Consider the following 20,742-nt stretch of genomic DNA (forward strand, 5'->3'; position numbering starts at 1 on the left):
GGAGCATTTGGTCATTTTCCTTGGGTACAAGCTCCAGCCCTTCTAATGCTTGGAGTTGATGGCAGTAGGCTGTCGTGATGCCACGTTGGCCTTTGAATACACCGCTCCAAAGGTGACTAGAAAAGGTTTGCAGGGTCCCTGGAATATATTCAGCTGCAAATACATACCAGAAAGACCAATAGTAGCTTAAACAAATAAGGATTTATTATTTCTCACATGAAAATGTTGGTTGAATGTCCATGGCCGGTGCCGTGTATGGAAACAGTGTTGGTCATCCTCCCTGAGTGTTGGCTCTGCTGTCCTTTACAGGAAGCCTCTGACTTTGAGCAAACCACAGCCTAACTTTTCCAGTACTCCGTGTCCCCATCAGAGAAAATGGTGGTAACCCTTCCTGTAACTGCAGGGCGGCATCAAATCTTTGGCAGAATCCTGTATGAGAAAACATGTAGCACAGTGCCTGGCGCTTACCAGAGCCGACCTGATTGGTGGCACTGTGGCAGCGGGCTCAGCAGTGACAGTGTTCATGGTGGTTCTAGAGGGGGAGGCACGAAGCAGGAAATAGGAGATGCTGCAACTCGTGTTTGTCCATCTTGGGGTTCCCGATTCCAGCATCTTCCAGCTGGTGTTATTTGAAACAGCGCATCGGAGAAAATGATTTTAAAGAGTCAGATACCGTATCCTTTATCAACTAGGACCACTTAGTAAGTAAAATATATCCCCTCCAAGCCACTTGTTTATTTTATCCTGTGACCTCTTTACAATAAATTCCAGTACCATTAAAGGCTTAAGTCACATTATTGATTATTTGAATATGTGTGTCATTAATCTTCCATCACCCTCGTACATTTTATATGTACATTTTAAGTGTTGTCTTTTGCATTTAGATGGAGGAGAGTGTCTGAAGAGAGCAGACTTGTGGGTATTAGCTCCATACAGCCCTTCAAGAGCTCCCTGGAGCTGGTTTGCCAGTAAATTTCTACACTAAAATGGGCTTTCAGAAGAGTGGCTGCTAGGTAAACTCTGAGGTGTCCTCAGTAAATAAAAATGATTAATCTCAGCTGAATAAATTCACTATCACTGGTCAAATAGTCTCATCCAATTCTGGTTCCTGTTTCTATAAAAAGCCCTTTTCTTTTTGTATTAAGGTTGTCTGTAATTTTAATGGAACATGTGAATTATTATCTGATTTCTAAAAATTGGTTCATAAAAGGATATTGATTCTTTGAATTAGGGGCAGTTGAAATATTGTTTATGGGCAAACTTGTCTCCTCTGATCGAACCTGGAAGCTACCGTCAAGAAAACTTATGCTAAATCGGTGTTAAGATACACTTGTTAAAAAATGATCACAGTGCTTAATAATTGCCCCCAGATGGGACAGTGGTATCAGTGTAGGAATGCAAGGGATCCAGAAGGTAAAGGTGAAGATCTGTTAAGGCGGTGGGGGGGGGGGGGGGCTTTGTAATTGCTTCATTTTTATTCCCAGTCATTGACACATTGTCCTGGGTAATGAGAAGATTCTAAAATCAAATAAGGCTTTTGAACATTGAAGATGTTCGCCAGCCACTGTTCTATTGAAGAATCCTATAGAATCATACTGATCCTAAGAGGTATCTTATATCCACTATATTAACTAGCTTTTAGAAGCTTATGAACATTGTAGCTTTTATTGATTCCAGGGAATTGTACCCAACAATAAGCAATAAAAGTCGATGGTAACTTTTTTCCCATATAGGGGTGTGCAGATCAATATTTTGAATTTACTATAATTTGCAGGTAATGGATGGAAGAACTGAAAAAATTGCAAAGCCTTGTGGGGCACAGCTGTGCAGTGTTGCCTTTTTATCTAAGCTCACTGTAGGTCACAGGCTTTCCCAAGTAACAAGAAACATAGTTAAGTGGCCGGGCTGATACGTGTATTTATCAAGGTCTTCATAAGACTCTTCTAAGGGAAAAAAGAAAATCACAAAACTTGTCCACAATGACCTTAATTTTATAGTCTTGAAGGACCTCTAAACTTGCACTGTCTTCAAGGCAATTAAAATTCTAAATATCTAGCATTTGTGGTTGATCTGCTGCAGGCATTTTCGTGATGATTAGTAACAGTGTGTGATTTCACTGAAGCTTGATTTGCTTTGAATCTTCCAGGCTGTTCACAGAACTGTGTCCAGATTCCACACTGAGCGAGGAAAAGTAGGGATCCTGTGTGCTCCCTCTTTGATTTTCCCCCGTTCTGTGTTTATCAGAGCTCTTCACTTGTGCGCTGGGTACCTCATGTCGTGTGTGCCAAAATAGCCATCGCTGCCATTTAGGGCGCTTTCGTGTTTGAGAACTGGGCTAAATGCAGGACATGTGTTCTCGTGAATGTTCTCAACACCTTATGACATCGATGGTCATATCTTCATTTTATAATTCAGGAAACTGAGTCCCAGAGAAGGTAAGCAAAGTTGTTTTAGACTGTATGTGTATGTGAATCTAGATCTTGTCCATTTAATCATTCTCAGGTATACAGTTAGCTTAACTAAGGATTTTTTTTTTTTTCAGTCTAAAGTTTGGTCGATCTAATGTTTTCTTGTTCAGCTTCTTTTGTTTTGACAGACTGTGGCTCCTTTAACTGGATTAAAAGGAGTTTGTTTAATTTCAAAAAGGACACACTTCCTCTTGAAAGAAATAGTCCTTTGTTCCTAGAGAACAAAATAAGCACATAAAAGTTCACTTTGCTAGAAGCTACTAATCTTGAAGAAATGAATGCCCTTCGTTTAGTATATAGTAAACACTCAGTAAACTGGAGATGTTATTAATATAACAACCCATGCAGGGAAGTGTAGAAACTGACCTAGGAGGTAGATTTCCCTTATATAATACTGATTGGGGAATGCACTGTGGATGCAAATGTCTGATTCCCAGCCTTGATTTTTTTTTGAAGTCAAAGAGGTAGCTTGTTTAGAAAACTTCAGGGACGATTGAAAGCAGTTGGTAAAGGAAGCCTGTTTCATTGGTCATTTACTCGGGATTAGCTGGATATTTGACTTGTAATGCTTTTTCAACTTTAAAAGGTCTGTGTTAAAAGTAACGTGTTTTCAAGGCTCTGCTTAGAATAAAATCAATCTATAAGAAATGATTTGTGTGAAATTTGCTTAGAAAGAGCCGCAGAAATGTGTTAGGACCCCTTCCTGAGAGTAATTGCCAGTGTGTTATTAACTACGAATGCAGCTCGATAGCCGACATGAGGCGGCGTCCCAGTGCAGACCCTGCAAGTCTTCCTTGGGGATGAAAAATAATTAAACTGCTCTGGACTCCGGCTGATGTGGATTCCAAGAGGCTAAGCCATTTCCCAGCTCTGTGACCTTGTGGAAGCTACTTAACCTGTCTGTGTCTCGATTCTGTAAAATGGAAATACTAGTGTGCATGAAATAAGATAATGTATGTCAGCACACAGTAAATGTGAGGGACTGTTATTAAGTGGATGAGCTTACTAAAGAAAAACCATTTCCACCCCGTGTGTATGAATCATCAAGTGGAAAAGGGGTTTGTGATGATTGATGTGTAACTTTCATGTAAGAAAGACCCAGGATGCTGACCCTTGCTCTTACCTTACTCTGGAACTTTCATCTCCTGTTCCTGCCCATCAGGGACCCTGTGGTCTAACTTGAATGGTTTTGCTATCCCCTCATCCACCTTCAGATTTCTTTTAACTTCTGAAAGGTTCTCTGTGGCCCTTTTGAATGGCCCTTTTTCCTAATCTCGGCATGGCACCTTGCCCTTAGCTCCTAAGGTTTTAAACCTTCCCATTAGTTAAGCATTTATTCTCAATGCTTGTGGATCCAGCAACATTTCTCTCATGAATCTGCTCCTCCCTGCCCTCCCCACCGCCTCTTCCTTCGTCCCTACTCTACCGTGCTTTCCTGACAACTTCATAAACCACCTTATTCCTTTCCTGTTTGTCTTAAGTAAGACATTTGACACCCTTATGCCAAAGTGATCCTTTTTAAGATGTAGATTTGACCATCTTTTTCTCATATTTAAAATGGTATAGGGGCACCTGCACAGCTCACTCATTTGAGCATCTGACTTTGGCTCAGGTTCTCACGGTTCATGAGTTCGAGATCCGCACAGGGCTCACTGCAGCACAGGATCTGCTTTGGATCCTCTGGTCCCCTCTCTCTCTGCCTCTGACCTGCTCACATGCATGCACACACAAACTCTGTCTCAAAAATAAATAAACATTAAAAAAATTAATAGGGGCGCCTGGGTGGCTCAGTTGGTTAGGCGACTGACTTCAGCTCAGTTCATGATCTCACAGTTCATGAGTTTGAGCCCTGTGTCGGACTCTGTGCTGACAGCTCAGAGCCTGGAGCCTACTTCAGATTCTCTCTGCCCCTCCACTGCTCACGCTCTGTGTCTCTCTGTCTCTCAGTAATAAATAAACGTTACAAATTTTTTTTTAACTTAATAAAATGTTGTAGGAGCTCCTCATTGCCTATAGGTTAAAGGTAGACTCTTCAGAAAACGTGATTTGACTCTATTTCTGCCTCTGTTTTCTTCTCCTGTGGGGTTTTTTCTTTCTACCTTCAGTTCCAGCTTTTCCCAATTTACAAAGAGCTGTGTACTGTTTCATTCCACCCTACGTTGCTACATTAATTCCCTTTTCTGGAATACCCATTTGCCTGACTCCTGAGGTTGCCTACCCAACCCCCAGAATCTGGCTCCTGAATCATGTATGAGAGATACCACCCAAGACCCAGTTTCCGTGGTCTGTGTTGTGACTGCCATTGGCTTCCTGGGGTTAACGTTCCTTCTTTCCTGCTAGCTCTCTTGGAAGAGGTAGGGAGTTCTTTCTCAGGAGCCTGGAGCAAACACCGTTTTGCATCTCGTTTTCTCAGATTGAATCACATGCCATCTTTGAACCCACTGACTTTGGCCAAACAGTGAACTTTATCATTACCTTCACTTAACCTGAGTTAAGCCTTGAGGTTGAGAATAGTGTCTCTCGTCTACCAGATGTTGTTATCGCAAATGACAGGGAACATCGCTGACCGACAAGCAGTGCTCACCCTCCTTAAAGAAAACTGATGACCTCCCCCTCTTGGTCCTACTGCATACTATAAAAAGACCTCTATTCCAGGTTTTTCAACACTACATTTTACAGCAAATGGAATCCTTTTCCCCCCAGGAAAAGGCCCTTATTAAAAAGTGTGTGATAGAATAAAGGACACCCATTTTGCCTGCTTTAATCCCTGCACATGCCCCTTGGCTTCACCCTCGGCAGAGCATTTTGACTTAGGTGTTTCTGAAATTACAGAACTCCAAGTAAATGGCTTCACTTTGACTTCGCTCTTCTTTAAAGGCACCTGTTCACACCTGTACCTTTCTTCCTCTTTAGAGGAAAGACTGCCCTCTTTTGTTACTAATTCCAGCCCTCTCTCCATGTGTACTCATTCAGACCCCCTCTCAGCGGCTCACATCACCCCTCTGCCCACTGTCTGACATTTTCACAGTGCTTCGTAGGGGGGAAATCGGAACTGGATGACTCTGGTTTAGATTTTGCTGCCACCATCGCCTGGCTTTGTGGCTGTGGGCAATTGCAGGTCCCCCCTGGGCTTCCAAGGGGATAACTTGAGTGTCCTGTCAGACAGCCAGGTGACTTTGTTATAAAATTCTTCGCGCGTTTATTGGTAAGATCTTACAAAACCAAAAGAGACGGATAGCCATACTGTGATATCTTAGAAACTTTGTAGAACGAACCTGTAAGCCTAATGCCAAGACATGAAGATGATACCTGATTATTTGGGTTCATAGCAGAAAAAGCCAGCTTGGCAAGAAAACAAGATGATATTTACCTTCTTCTGTTATTCAGAGAAAGTGAGTATGGGGTTTTGATCAAGTAAGATTGGTATAAAAACCCAGCAAGCATTTTGTGTTTGATTTTTGTGGTGCATCTTGTTGAACTTTACTACCGCAAATAAATACATTTAAAGTGCATCATGGTTATAGATACAAAAGCAGAATGAAATAAAACCTGCAAGAAAGGGAGATCCTTTGGGATTCTCCACCCCTCTCACATTCCCACTGAGGGATTTTAGTGATTTTTTTTTTATAGGTCGAATGTTATGAATGTCCAAGTATATCTGTGGAGGTGCACCTACTGCTTTTCCAGCTTTCCTGTACAAGTTTTTAATGCAGAAAACCAAGGACTTTATGGGCTGTTCACTAGATTTTTCAAGTGTTGTTTGAACGTAGGCTGCTGTCGGCTACTACTTTGATTCTAAACCAAGTGTCGTGTAAGATCTGTTTCTGTAGTATGAACTTCTCTGACCTGTGTGTCTGCCTTCACAAGTGACTTTCAGATATGGAGGCCAGAAAAACGGGGCCAAAATAATTTCTTTACAAGAGCCAGTTCTCGGATGAATCTGTACTTCTAGCTAGTTGTGCACCCTTCCAGGTAGAGGGAGTTCCACTCAGGTTACCTTTCCTTGCCCTATAGGGCTTCCCACTTGCAAAGGAAATACCTGAAAATCTAAAAGGTGACTCTTAGTGACAGTTAGAAAACTAATATACCGGGGCGCCTGGGTGGCTCAGTCGGTTGAGCGTCCGACTTCGGCTCAGGTCATGATCTCGCGGTTCATGAGTTCGAGCCCCACGTCGGGCTCTGTGCTGACCGCTCAGAGCCTGGAGCCTGTTTCGAATTCTGTGTCTCCCTCTCTCTCTGACCCTCCCCCATTTGTGCTCTGTCTCTCTCTGTCTCAAAAATAAGTAAATGTTAAAAAAAAAAAAAAAGAAAACTAATATACCATAAAGAAAAAAATCCAAAAGCGAATGATTTATGCAAACTCATTGTCCTTTAGTGGAGGTTAGTTCTTTTAAGTCCCCTTAACAATTTACTCAAACAACTCCCCGTACATCTCCAGGAGTAGGGTTCAGGCCTTGGCATTTTTAAAAGCTCCCTGGATGATGTTAATGTGTAGCCTGGCTACATTCAGAACCTGTGCTTGGGGGCACCTGGGCGGCTCAGTTGGTTAAGGGTCCCACTCTAGATCTCAGCTCAGGTCTTGATCTCACTGTTCAGAAGCCTACTTAAAAACAAACAAACAGGGGCGCTTGGGTGGCGCAGTCGGTTGAGCGTCCGACTTCAGCCAGGTCACGATCTCGCGGTCCGTGAGTTCGAGCCCCGCGTCAGGCTCTGGGCTGATGGCTCAGAGCCCGGAGCCTGTTTCCGATTCTGTGTCTCCCTCTCTCTGCCCCTCCCCCGTTCTCTGTCTCTCTCTGTCCCCAAAATAAATAAACGTTGAAAAAAAAATTTAAAAAACAAAAAACAAAAAACAAAAAACACTGCTTGAGCTGAATTACCTCATCCCTTTCTATTATCTCTCCACCGTTAGCAGTTACACATTCAGGTTAAACTGTATAATCTCACACCTGGTGGTATCTCTTTTCACGTGTGTGCGCCCATTTCCCCACCACTGCTTTTAAATCTGCCATCTTTCGTTTCCTCCTTAGGAGCCCCTAACATTGCCTGATACGCTGCCCTGCACATCCTGGTCCTTTGAAGCCTCTCCCTAACTTAACAGTTCGTCTGTAAATGCAGAGTAGTTGTAGTAACCCATGATAAAATGGTGAGCCTACCAATGACTAATTAAGGAATGATGAAATGGGGGAAAATAAACTTTAATGATTTCTGGAGAGTAGTGAGGAAATGGTGTATGCTAGACATTGCCATTCTATTTGGGTTTTTTGTTAGTTTCTTCTTCTCCTTCTCCTTCTCCTCCTTCTCCTCCTCCTCCTCCTTCTCCTCCTCCTCCTCCTCCTCCTCCTCCTTCTCCTTCTCCTCCCCCTCCTCCTCCTCCTCCTCCTCCTCCTCCTTCTCCTCCTCCCCCTTCCCCTCCTCCTCCTCCTCCTTCTCCTTCTCCTTCTTGGAGAGAGGGTAGGTTGCAGAACTTCCATGTGTCCATGTTACTTTTCTTGGAGGATATTCCTTCCAGAGTACGGGTCTTGGTAGATGTGGCCCCACCTCCCCCTTTGCTGGTGAAGGGAGCTAGTATTCCTTTTCTCTGTTTCTTGACAGCTGAGGCAGAGACCCAGCTGTGATGACCCTAATACTCACAGGGAATGGGAGCCCATCAGGAGCAATGCGGGAAAGGCACAGGGACAGTTAAGATGTATTCCGTGGAGGCTGGGCTTGAGTTCAGGTTCAGTTGTGGGGATGTTCTAACTGGGCTGTTTCTAGGGTTCACTTTTCTGGTTCCTGTCCATTTTCTGATCATTTGTGATACCATTCTGTCATCAGGTGTGAGAGCTGGTATCTACCCAATAGATAGGTTTTTTTTTTTTTTATTTGTAGTCTTAGTTTCTTTTGTTTAGAAGAATCATAATTGCAGAGCACCTGGGTGGCTCAGTCACTTAAACATCTGTCTGTTGATTTTGGCTCAGGTAGCGATCTCAGGGTCGTGAGACGGAACCCTACCTCGTAAGATTCTCTCTCCCTCTGCTCCTTCCCCATTCGCGTGCACATTCTTTCAAACAAAAACAAAACAAAACAAAATAAAATGAACCATGGTTGCTACATAGTGCAAAGCTTCATTTAGCAACATGTAGCATGAGTCTTCCCACCTGAAGATTTTAAATGTTAAGGTGCTCCTGACAATGCATAAAGGTGTGCATCTTTCTCTGTATGTTCTCACTCCTCCTGTTGCAGCCAGCCTATGGTTTTATATACCGTCTTGGACGGTAATGACTCCAAAGGGTATCTGCAGCCCCGACCTCTTTTCTGAACCCAGGTTAATAGAAGTCCATCCACCTCTTTGGAAATTTCTATTTGGAATTCTTAGAATCATCTTGGACGAAACATGTCCAAACAAAACTGTTCTCCCCTCCAAGTATATTGGTGCAGAAAATTTTTGACTTTTCCTTGATTTCTTTCCCATTCTATATAGGTTTTTTTAAATATATAGATTCTATCAAAATGCGTCTCAAATCTGACTGCTTCTCTTCATCTTCAGGGATGGTCCTAATCACAGTCTTCTTTCACATAGATTACTTCTGTAACCTCCTAAAAACTGGGATTAAATGTTTCCTTAAAAGAAGCTTCGAGTATTGAGATTTTCATTTGTTCCTTCCATTCTGTGGCCTTTGCCTTCCCTCCCCACCAGTTTTCCTTTCTCCCTCTCTCTCTTATGTGAGAACTTTTTAAATTTTTTGAAATAATTTTAGATTTATAGAAGTTTTTTTTTTTTCCAACGTTTATTTATTTTTTTTGGGACAGAGAGAGACAGAGCATGAACGGGGGAGGGGCAGAGAGAGAGGGAGACACAGAATCGGAAACAGGCTCCAGGCTCTGAGCCATCAGCCCAGAGCCTGACGCGGGGCTCGAACTCACGGACCGCGAGATCGTGACCTGGCTGAAGTCGGACGCTTAACCGACTGCGCCACCCAGGCGCCCCGATTTATAGAAGTTTTAAGACACTTCACTGTACTTTTCCACTACATAATTATCTTATATAGCCTTAATACACTTGGCAAAACTACGAAATTAACATTGGTACGTAATTAACGAGACTTACACATTATTTGGATAGCAGCAGGTGTTTTGCTAATGGCCTTTTTATGATCCAGAAGCCAGCTCGGGATCCTACCCTGATTGCATTTAGTCATCCTGTCTGCCTTCTCCTTTGATCTTTGACAGTTTCTCAAATGTTCTCTGTTTTTCACAGTCCTGACAGTTTTAAAGAGTACTAGTCAGGTATTCTGTAGAATGACCCTCAACTCGGGTTTGCTTGATGTTCTTTCATGATTAGACTGGACTTAAGGATTTTGAGAGAGAATACCACAGAGGTGAAGCCCCTTCTCATCACATCCTATCAGGGGCACATGAGAGCAAATGACTTACCAGGTGGTGTTAACCTGGATCACTTGGTTAAGACCTTGTCTGTCAGGTTTCTCCACTGAAAAGTTATTTTTCCCTTTCTCTTTTCTATTTTTGGAAGTCACTCACTAAGTCCAGCCCACTGTCAGGGGGAAGAGAATTAAGCTTCACCTGTTACACAGGGGGATATCTACATATGTTTTTGATAATATATGTAAATCTCTTTTTTCTTTTAAATCATAAACTGACCCATCAAAGAATAGTTCAAAGATCCCCTAAACATATGTAGCCATCTTGTTTTATTTGTGTATGTGTAACTATTAAATGCTTATTAAATAGCATATATTTTTAATTATTGTGGAAATTGCTTATACATATTAAATATTTCAGTTTTCTGTATTGTTTTTATGAATAAAACAAGTTATTTTGTCCCTTTGAGGCCAAGGTTGGCCAGGGGAAAGGGTCAGAATCATTTATTTTTTTTTTAATGTTTATTTATTTTTGAGAAAGAGCGAGAGAGACATAGCATCGGTTAGGGGAGAGGGCAGGAGGAGAGAGAGAGAGACACAGAATCTGAAGCTAGCTCCAGGCTCTGAGCTGTCAGCACAGAGCCTGACCTGAGCCTGAGCCAAACCCACTGAGCCACCCTGGTACCCTGGGGCAGAATCATTTGTTAAGGCTCTTTTCTTCATGGATTCCCTGGGAATTCTTTTACTGGATTTGAGGTACCCTTGTTTGTCCTCACTCTTAGCCAGGAATTACAAGAAGGTAACAGTATTGGGGCACCTATGTGTTCAGTTGGTTAAGCCTCCGACTATTGATTTCCATGATTGTGACCCAGATCAGGATTTCAAAGTTGTGAGATTGAACCCCAACTTCACCCTTATACATACATGCTGGTTAGCACATTCAGAAAGGGGGGCAAAGGAAATTGTACTGTCCAGCAAGTAATGATACACAACACTTCTAAAATATTAGAAGTCACTGAGTAATCAGTTGCAATGAAGATCTTTTTTTTTTAATGGTTTTTTTAAATTATTTACTTTTGAAACAGAGAGAGACAGAGCCTAAGAAGGGGAGGGGCAGAGAGAGAGAGGGCAACACAGAATCTGAAGCAGGCTCCAGGCTCTGAGCTGTCAGCACAAAGCATGATGCAGGGCTCGAACTCATGGACTGTGAGATCATGACCTGAGCTGAAGTCGGACGTTCATCCGACTGAGCCACCCAGGTGCCCCGACCATTTTTTAAATTTTAATGTTCTCTCTTTTTTTTTTTTTTTTTTTGAGAGAGAGAGAGAGAGAGAGAGAGAGGGAGGGAGGGAGAGAGAGAGATGTGGGCTCACCTGGGGCTCATGTTTTACCCGAAGTGGGGCTCAAGATCACCTGATGTGGGAGATCATGGCCTGAGCCAAAGTCATATGCTTAATGAATGAGCCACCAGGCGCCCCTAAAATTTTAATGTTCTTAAATGTAGTCTTAGGAATTTCTTTAATCCTGTGATGATTAATAACTCCATGCTGTTTAGTTCAGGTTCATATATCTGGTACTTTTTCCTCTTTGCCCCACTCTTCCATCTCCCAATTCTTACCTGATGCTAAATTATTAACACGTGTTCCACATACACTACACAGAAGCCTTTGGCTTATGGCTCCAACCAATGCCATATGTCTTATCTAATTATCGAGGCACGTGTTAGCGACGTTACCCTGACATCAAGAAAATACAATGAAGACACATACACACTGTACCACAGGGGCTGTGGCAGCCTCGATGCTGCTCTGAGTGGTGCAGACTGGTCATTGTGTGGTCCCCGCACGTTAACCACTCGCTGCTCCGTGTGCAATTGCCTCGTGCTCCTGGTATCTGCAGCCTTTTGCAGCTCCCCTTCACAAGGTCTTGGCCACCGCACATTCGTTTCTCTCACTTTATTACCATCGCATCTGATTCCAATTTGCTGCCAAATTGAGTTTCCAGTCCCGAGTCTGACATTCAAACCGTCAGGTGGATTAGCTCCTTCGGCTTGGTTAGCGGGAAGCTTCAGGTCAGTTGACGGTGGCCTATTAAATGTCCTCTGCTCCTCATCCTGGAGCCTCGGCTGCCGTCCCGCGGAGTGGCAGTGCCGGGTTACCCACCGTAACCTTTCTTCTTGTTTAGAACTCCTCATGCCAGACCTATTGGAAAGACTTCTGATTAAAAACAGAGTTGGTTTTTATCCCTTATCCTGCTGTTTCTGCGTTTTTTCTCGGAGCAGAGCAGCTGGCTTATGGTCAGGTCATTGGGTGGAATATGATTGATTGAACTATTTGGCGATAATTCATTTGGCCCTTTCCCTCTGAGTGATCTGTTTGCATGTAGAGTTGAAATAACACCTAACTTATTCTGTTATTTATGATAACACATCGACTCCGCCTCCTTTTCTTTCTCTGCCGATGTCAGATCAGCTCACAGGACCGCAGTGTTGACTGACTGGAGCTCCAGGCCTTTGCCAGGCATCAGGTTTCGGTAATTCCTTTCCAAAGGACACAGTCTGGTGAAGAATGATTTCTAGAGAGGTCTTCTCTTGCTTCTTTTCTTTCTTTTTTTTTTTTTTTTAACTTGAATCCAAAACAGATTTCTCAGTGTTTGTCAAAATCAAAGATATACATATGGAGAATCACTCATTGATTATTCTATTTACATTTCAGTTCCCAAGGAAAACAGTCTTGGTCAGAGACTTTTCTCTTGTCATTAGGGGTTTTAGTAAATGAGGGTATATTTATGTTTGACAGTGAGGCATCCGAGTTGAGCAAACACTATAATTTCTTGGGGATAATCAAGGATTTGAGAAAAAAGCAAAACAAAACAAAAATACAGCATTTCACCACTGAACCCTGCGGCCTTTGAGAAGGAAACGTTAGCTGTTGAGCGGAGGAAGAAGGTCCATTGTTTCTAAAATGGTTGATTTTTTTTCTTCTTGTAATTAAACAGTGATATGATTATTGTAATTGTATCTGGATATGTTTGCCAGTTAATGAGTAAAGCGTGCTATATTTAAAGCAGCAGCCTCCCCTCTGGTCTGCTGCTTCCAAGGCTATGTTCTGGAAGCTAGGCTGGAGTAACTTGTGTTGTTTAGAAGATCTGCAGGCTCTGTCCCTGACACACAGTTAGGGATTCACTAAAAATAAAGGACAGAAAGGCGAATTTGAAGCTGAGGGGATCATGTTTGAGCTCTGGGAGGCAAGAGGAAAAAAAGTCATTATAGGAATGAAAACCCAAATTTAGTTGAGTCTTTCAAATTTATACTGTGTTCTTTTAGAGTTTAAACAGCCAGATGACTCATGGCTTCCTATTCTTTAATTACTGTCATCAAGTGATCATTCCTGAGAACCCAGGCATGGAGATATTCCTGTAACCCTTTTTTGTTTGTTTGTTTGTTTGCTTGGTTTTTTAGTTTGTTTTCACAGCTTCCCCTATAGTTAGATGGATAGTGATCCTAATTTGTGATAAGGATGAGAGCACCCGTTTTTAAAACTTAAAAGCACTCTATTAATTGTTGCTGTCTGGCATTAGACATTCATTATCCTAAGTCATAAGTCACTCTTATTTTAAGAAATAAAACCAGAAGGAAACCTTTTGCTTTATTTAAAAAATATGTACGTATATATAATCTTTGGCGTGCCCATTGTTTTGCACGAGCTTATTTCTGCTAGGGGTAAATAGTCTGATTTAACTGCCTTTTTTTCATTTCACCTTTCATTTAATTTTAATGTATTATTTCTGCTCCTCCTTCTATCTCTTTCCTTTTGGGGTTCCTCTGATTTTGCCTTCCTCTGATTTTTCCTTATGCTCCAGTTTAGGTCCATGTAACTCAACTCAGTATTTTGCTCTCTTGCTTTGAGAGGATTAATGTCTTTTCTGTTTTGGAATTTAGATAAACTGTGTTTGTAGTTCCAACAGAGTGTATAAAGAGAGCAGTGTAAGGGATCCAGAGTAACATCATGACATGAAAATCTTCGCATTGTGGAAAACGGCAAATCAAGCATAATGAAGAATGGCACATTTTGTGCCACCCATTGGGTGCCTTGCTAGTCTAAGGTTAATGTAGCCTCTCATTTATGTTTTGTTTTGTTTTTCTTTTGCAGAAGGAGTTGAGTCTCCCCCGAAGAGGAAGTTTGTAAGTAGCCTAATTTTGTTTCCTTATTATTATTTTGTACAGTTTGTTATGTATTCTCTGACTTGTTAAGTTTGCAGTGACAAATGGAGGATAAATGATAATCAACTGAATTAAGAAAACAGACACTTTGCATTTATTTATAAATGTCAAATAATGATTTCAGTATATCTTGAAGGAAGTTGCCAGCTTTTTTCCTTATGGGCATCGTAAACCAAAAAGTTTACTTACTCCTGGGAGAATCTTAATTTAAAAAAAAAAAATTCTCTTATGTCATCAAGCAAAACCATTAGTTGGTCTGCAGGTAGTATGAATTGATCTGAGTCAAGAATTAGCGCCCTTCTATGTGATCTGGAAATCTATGATTGTTTTTTATGCTCTGGATTTTATGCAAAGTAAGTGATACCCTTTTGCGCTGATAAAGGCTTTGAGTCAGCTAAACTTTCTTTTAGGTCTGGATCTTACCGAATTGACTCACGTAATGGCCTTGTTTTAAAATAGCAGATTTATGAACCTTAAGTTGATTTCCTTATAGTTTGTTTCAACCTTTTGTTTTGAAGGCTAATAATATATTTGCATAAATGCTAGTTTTTTACCATTAGCAAGTTGCAGAATGAAATGTATTGCCTTTAATGTTCCACTAAATTTAGAGTAGATTTCTTGTCAGCTAGTACTGTGTAACGGCTGCTCTAGAAATACTTGGACTTGGTATCTGTGCTGAAGAAATGAGTGGATGGGGCAATGTGCTTTTTATTTATTTATTTATTTATTTATTTATTTATTTATTAATGTTTATTTTTGAGAGAGAGAGAGAGAGACAGAGCGTGAGCGGGGGAGGGGCAGAGAGAGAGGGAAACACAGAATCCAAAGCAGGCTCCAGGCTTTGAGCTGTCAGCACAGAGCCCAACATGGGGCTTGAAGACACAACGATTGAGATCAGACCTGAGCCGAAGTTGGACCCTTAACCACGAGAGCCACCCAGGCGCCCCAAAGGGCAATGTGCCTTTTAAAGACTAACTATAATATTTCAGGTACATTTATGCAGATATCAACTTGGAGTATTGGAAATGTATGTGGTAGCTGTTGGCGGAGAGAATTCATTTTGTTGACTAACTTTTGGGTTATGTCAGCCTTTGCATCTGAGAACCAGAACTTTACCCAGTTACTTTTCAATACTGTCCATTTTGGTTCTTAATGTTTCACAGCTTTAGGCTGCCTGGAGGATGCTGGACCATTTTTCTTGAAGAATGTGTCTAGAAAATTTCACTCACTTCCAACTTCTATCTCTGTGTGCTAGAAGTTAATTGCTTAAAAGTTGGCCATAGGAAATGCCCTTAGAATCAAAAACTTGCCTTCTTCTGAATCTTGATTAGGACTCTCACCTAGACTTGGATACATCCAAACATTTTGATATTTCTAATCATGATTAAAAATAAGAAATTAGAAAAACAAGTAAAACTACATGAAATAATAGAAAAAAATCTCTTTTTTCTTGTACCTTTATTTAATGCTAAAAGCATTCTAGGTTTGTCTTTAACGCTTTATCTGAAAACTTTATAACTTTAGTCAAATCTTCCTTTTAGCCTATATAAAAGATTGCATTTTTTTTCAGTTTCTCAGTATGTTTTTTGTACATTTCTATTAAGGTAATGTTAACTACAAAATGATTCCCTATGCCTATTAAAGGGCTGTATTTCCTTTTGTAAAATCTCCTTATCTCCATATTTCCTTGTCTAAGTCTGTTAATGTTAGCTGATAGCTGTATATTGATGGGAAAATAGAAGGTAAAGAAGATATTTAAATTTCTCTACTTCAGAGCTTAGAATCTTTCATGAATGAAAAGGATGATAACATAAGTTTCTTTGGGATCCATGCTTTGAAAATTTAATGAGAGATATAGAATTACATTTAAGCCATTTAAAATCTCTTCCCTAATAAAAACCAATTGATCTATCAATCAAACGATGGGAGTAAAACATAGCATAAATCTATCTTTTTCTTTTTAGTGAATTCTGGGAAAATTAATACTTCCAAGTGAAAGAAACAAAAAATAAAGATGCTCCTTTGTATTTTTTATTAAAGACAAATGTTCCCCAGAGAATTAATGGTCTATGATAGAGATGTTTTGGGACTTAACACCACTCAGCATTTTCAGTGACCCCATCCCAAATGCCAGTCAGTGATCACTCTCCTCATGCAAGGTTGTTTTATGACTTTGAGCAAAAGAAAATACTTTAAAAAGTAATTGCTAGGGTGATTTTAATACAAATCTAATGAGGAAGGGCACAAGTGGTGCTGGCCAGCATAATGATACCTAATTATTAAACCTGTTAACACTTGGTCAGTTTATTAGCTGGTTAAATGCCTCCAGCATGAATGTTTTCAGATCTTTTAGTATCTTTTCTCCGAAAGATTGAGGATTTGATCCCTCTGTTCTGTCGAATATTCTCTCCATGTTAACAGTGAGCCACTGCACAGGGTGATGTATTCCTCATGGTTTGTAGTTACAAAGCAATGTGATTGAAAGTGTCAGAGGGTGTGTACCTTCAGCAAGGCTGTGTTCTTGGAAGAAGGTGCCCGATTGTATTATATCCCCCGCCTCTTCTTTGTATGTCTTGAAGCATGATATTCTGAAAATGCATTGCCATCATTCAGGCACTTAGGGATTTATCAGATTTTTTTTTTTTTTTAACGTAGTATCGTCTTAAAGGTAATTTTCACGCCTGGAATCATGGTAACTTATGTTTTCTATCCGTAACAGTTAACTCTTCCATAAAACAACACAGTAAATAGGCTTTTCTTTTTATTACTCATTAAAAGCCTAAAACAAGCAAGTTCTACTGTATGCTGTCTAGAAAATAATCCAGTACTCCAGTAATTTGTATTTTATGATCGTTTTCTCAAGAACTAACTTGAAATCTGTGTTGTTTCAAATATGTTTTAAGAGGTTGTGACCATTTTGTGTGTGTGTGGTACAAGGGGCATCAGAGGAGAAGTGAAAGATGCTTTCCAGGCAAGATATTCCTAAATTATCCATGACTCCAGATCAGTTTTCCAGAGGCTTTTCCAACCCTTGTTCACCTTCAGAGTCCCAGATGCCGTCTCCACTCTGGCTGCTTAGATAGCTAGACTTGAGCTAGTTGTCTTCTTCCCTTCAAAGAGTACCCATGTGCTGACGCTTGGTCCTCGATGCTTCCGGCACTTTCCCTTCCTTTCTCCTTGGAACTACAGCTTTCATACTCTCTGCTCTTTCTCCTCTTAGCAACCTGTCAAGATCTATATATCCTTTGACTAAATCATGATATAATCATAGAACAAAATACTGTACAGCAGGTAGAATGAATGAACTGGAGCATATGTATCAACACATGTAATTGTCAAAAACAGCATGCAGAACAAAAAGGTAAAAACAAATTACACAGGCAAGAAAGCGTTTACATTATAAAAATTAAAAATAAGCAAGAGAAGACAGTTTACTGTTTGTGGATGCAAACATGTACAATAAAAATATCAAAAAGGCATGGGCAACAGATGTACAGTAAAGCTTATCAGTGGAGGAGAAGAAAGAAATGGGATTTGAGGGGCCTCCCCAGGGGCTGTCACATATATGATTAATGTGGTATGTACATGGGTGTTTAGAGTATTCCTTCCACACTTTGATATTCTTGAAATCTTTTATTTAAAGTGTTCAGTAATTACATGAAGGTAATAGTCAAACTGTTTTATCCAGATGTAGAGATTTAAAAATAATTTGAAGAGAAAATTAAGTAACTGTTAAACTATTTTGAATGGAAGGAGAGAGCGTACCTGTATTGATTTTTGTTTTATTGTTGTGTGTGTGGTTTTTTTTTTTTAGTTCTTTTTTTATTTATTTTTGAGAAAGATACAAAGGGAAAATGGAAGAGGAGCAGAGACAGAAGGAGACAGAATCCCTATCAGGCTCTGCCTTGTCAGTGCAGAGCCTGATGCAGGGCTCGAACTCATGAATCATGAAATCGTGACCTGAGCTGAAATAAGAGTTGGAGGCTTAACCAACTGAGCCACACAGGCACCCCCTGTTGTTGTGTGTTTTTTTTTTTTTTTTTTGGTGACATGATGAAGACTGGCCCCAGTGAGTACGGTTTTACAGTGGTCAGAATATCTGTTGTGGCAGGTACTTCCTGGTTAGTGCCAGAGCAGCATGATAAATTTTGGTACTTGAGCAGGAAAGGAGGAATGTTTTGACATCTAGTTAGAGACCTAGATTTGTTGTCTTCAGTTTTTAGCCTTTTAAGAGAAGTGACTGTTCTTTAATTCCTACAAGGTGCCTAGCACAGTAAGGTGCAGAGTGTGGATGGTAGATCTCCCCAGCCAGACTGTGAGTGTCCCAGCTGAGTAAACTGTCCTGCTTTGGGACTCAGTTCCTATCACAGTGTGTTGAGGACTAACAGTGATTCCGTGGCCCATGCCAGATCTTTCTTGGTTTAAATCAGTGTGGAATACATAGGCTCTCTTGACGTTATTTTATTTTTCTGGTAACAAGGACTCTACACTGTTCATATTTATCAAAGTGCTAATAGTGCCGTGGGGTCCCTTATCTAGTCCTTACCCATATGTACATCTTGGGTCCTGAAATGACTTTTCCAAGTGGAAAAAACTCTATGGGAGGTGTTTATTTTCAGAGAGGGAAAGTGGTAAAAAGGTAAAAACCCAAGATGTGAGCTAATGGATGGTTAGGAGCAAAACCAAGGTCTCCCTGGCCGCTACCCTTTATTTTGTTTTAAAGACCCCTTTCTGTTTTGTTAATTGTCCGAATAAACAGCTCTGGGGACAGAGAGAGCTTCTTTTTACATGGAATTTCCTGGGGGGTGGGGGGGGGTGAGGTGCTGGAGATTGGCTGGAGCCAGTTCCCTGTCCTCCAATCTTGTTTTTTTAACTACCTTTCGTTATACAGAGAAGGAAACTGTGCTGTGTATTCTAGCAGCTGAAACGTCAGGCAGAAACTCCCCATCATGGGCATACAAGTCCTGAAAAACAGTGTTTCCGCTTGCTGAGCAGTTGGGAGTACTGAAATTCCTAAAAGACAACTTCGGGGTCTTGGTTTATTTTAATTTCTTGATCTAGCAATAATAAATACTAGTATCCAGTAACTGTTCCTCTCTGTAGAGTTTTGTCCCTTCTGCATTAACACTGTGCTTTTGAAAAACAGTTTTTTAATGTTTATCTTTTTTTGAGAGACAGAGCACGAGTGGGGAAGGAGCAGAGAGAGAGGGAGACATAGAATCCGAAGCAGGCTCCAGGCTCCGAGCTGTCAGCACAGAGCCTGACAGGGGCTCGAAACCAAGAACTGTGAGATCATGACAGTTGGCAGCCGAACCGGCTGAGCCACCCAGGCGCCCCTCACGCTTTCCTTTTGTTATGTCCTTACTCTGGAGGTAGCCAGAAGTGACTAGGGCTGGGCACTGCATGCCTAGACAGTTGTCTGTTGGCCTCCCCCTTCTTCAGGTCTCCTAGGAAGCCCACCCCCCTACCTACAAAGAAGGTCGGCATCTCAAATACATCTGCCACGGTGCCAGACATCCTAGTACTAGAAATCCATTCAGTTGGATCTTAAAGAGCTTTTCTTTTCAGTGTCTCGTTGACTGCTACATACCTTTGGGCAGCTTGTCACTGAGCTGTGTTTAGCACAGCAGCAGACGGTTCATTAATGGAATGTCTTTCTGGTGGACTGATGGGAGATGAGGCAACCAGAGAGGGGAGCAGCTGTCAAGAACTGTTCTGCCCCACGTGTAGGTTAATAAATGTATCAATGGGTGGCAAACTTACCTCCCTTCTTTCTAATTTTGGCTCTCTTGGGCACGGCAGGAAAGGAATGGAAGATGAGTAAGCAACAGAGGGAGAGTGTTGTCAGAGGGTGGCCAGGATGACAGAAGCCAGAGGACGCTCATGGTTGTCAGAAACTTCTGGGTGGAGCTGGGCCTGCTGGATGTAGAAGATGGTTTATCTTACTGTAGATATATTGGACTGAAGGTCCTGGACTGGTTGGAATTTATCATTTCGAGACAAGCTAGGAAGTGGACTTCTGTGTCATTGAGTAGCCTTGGGTTGATGTCATTGGCATACATAGAAATGTGTATTTTTTTAAAGTAATTTGTAAAGTATATATTCTTGAGAGAGAGACAGACCGGCAGGGCACGAGCAGGGGAGGGGCAGGGAAAAGGGAGACACAGTATCTGAAGCGGGCTCTAGGCTCTGAGCTGTCAGCACAGAGCCTGACCAGGGGCTCAAGCCCATGAATTGTGAGATCATGACTTGAGCCGAAGTGAGATGCTTAACTGACTGAGCCACCCAGGCGCCCAAGAAATGTGTAGTTTTTAAAACAGCAGAGTTCTATTCCCCCAGTTGTATTTTAGCCAGAACATACTGCCTTCACGAACTGTTGAGAAAAGTACTCTGAGTAAAATGAGTAGTTTCAGTCTAGCATGCAAGGAAGAGGGAATCGCCTTCATTTTACAACCCAGTTGAATTAGATTTGTGGGATTTTCAGCAAGGTGGAAGGCAGCATTTCCTAAAACAGATGGAAAGGGCTTACTTGGAGAAAAATAGAGGACATAGTAAAACCACACTTGTATTTGGATAACTATTAAAATAAATTTAGTTTTCTTTTCAGTACTTTCTTCCCTCCCACCCCCCACCTGTATTGAAGCAAGAATTCAAAATATCCCTTGTCAAAGGCGAGTGGAAGTCCAGTGTCCTT

At 41.3% G+C, this 20,742-nt stretch overlaps 1 protein-coding gene across 1 annotated transcript in view; it reads left to right on the top strand.

Annotated features, from left to right (window-relative positions):
- The window catches only part of MAST4 (microtubule associated serine/threonine kinase family member 4), a 348,037-nt gene that overhangs the window by 60,524 nt on the left and 266,771 nt on the right, over positions 1–20,742 (top strand). The window contains exon 2 of the mRNA XM_047087443.1: positions 13,978–14,009. Coding sequence (XP_046943399.1) covers positions 13,978–14,009 — 32 coding nt within the window. The remainder of the gene's footprint in view (positions 1–13,977; positions 14,010–20,742) is intronic.

This window comes from Lynx rufus, unplaced genomic scaffold, assembly GCF_022079265.1.
Source record: "Lynx rufus isolate CCGP_SWC_20201006 ecotype Redwood Valley unplaced genomic scaffold, mLynRuf1.p SCAF_1, whole genome shotgun sequence".
Lineage (NCBI taxonomy): Eukaryota > Metazoa > Chordata > Mammalia > Carnivora > Felidae > Lynx > Lynx rufus.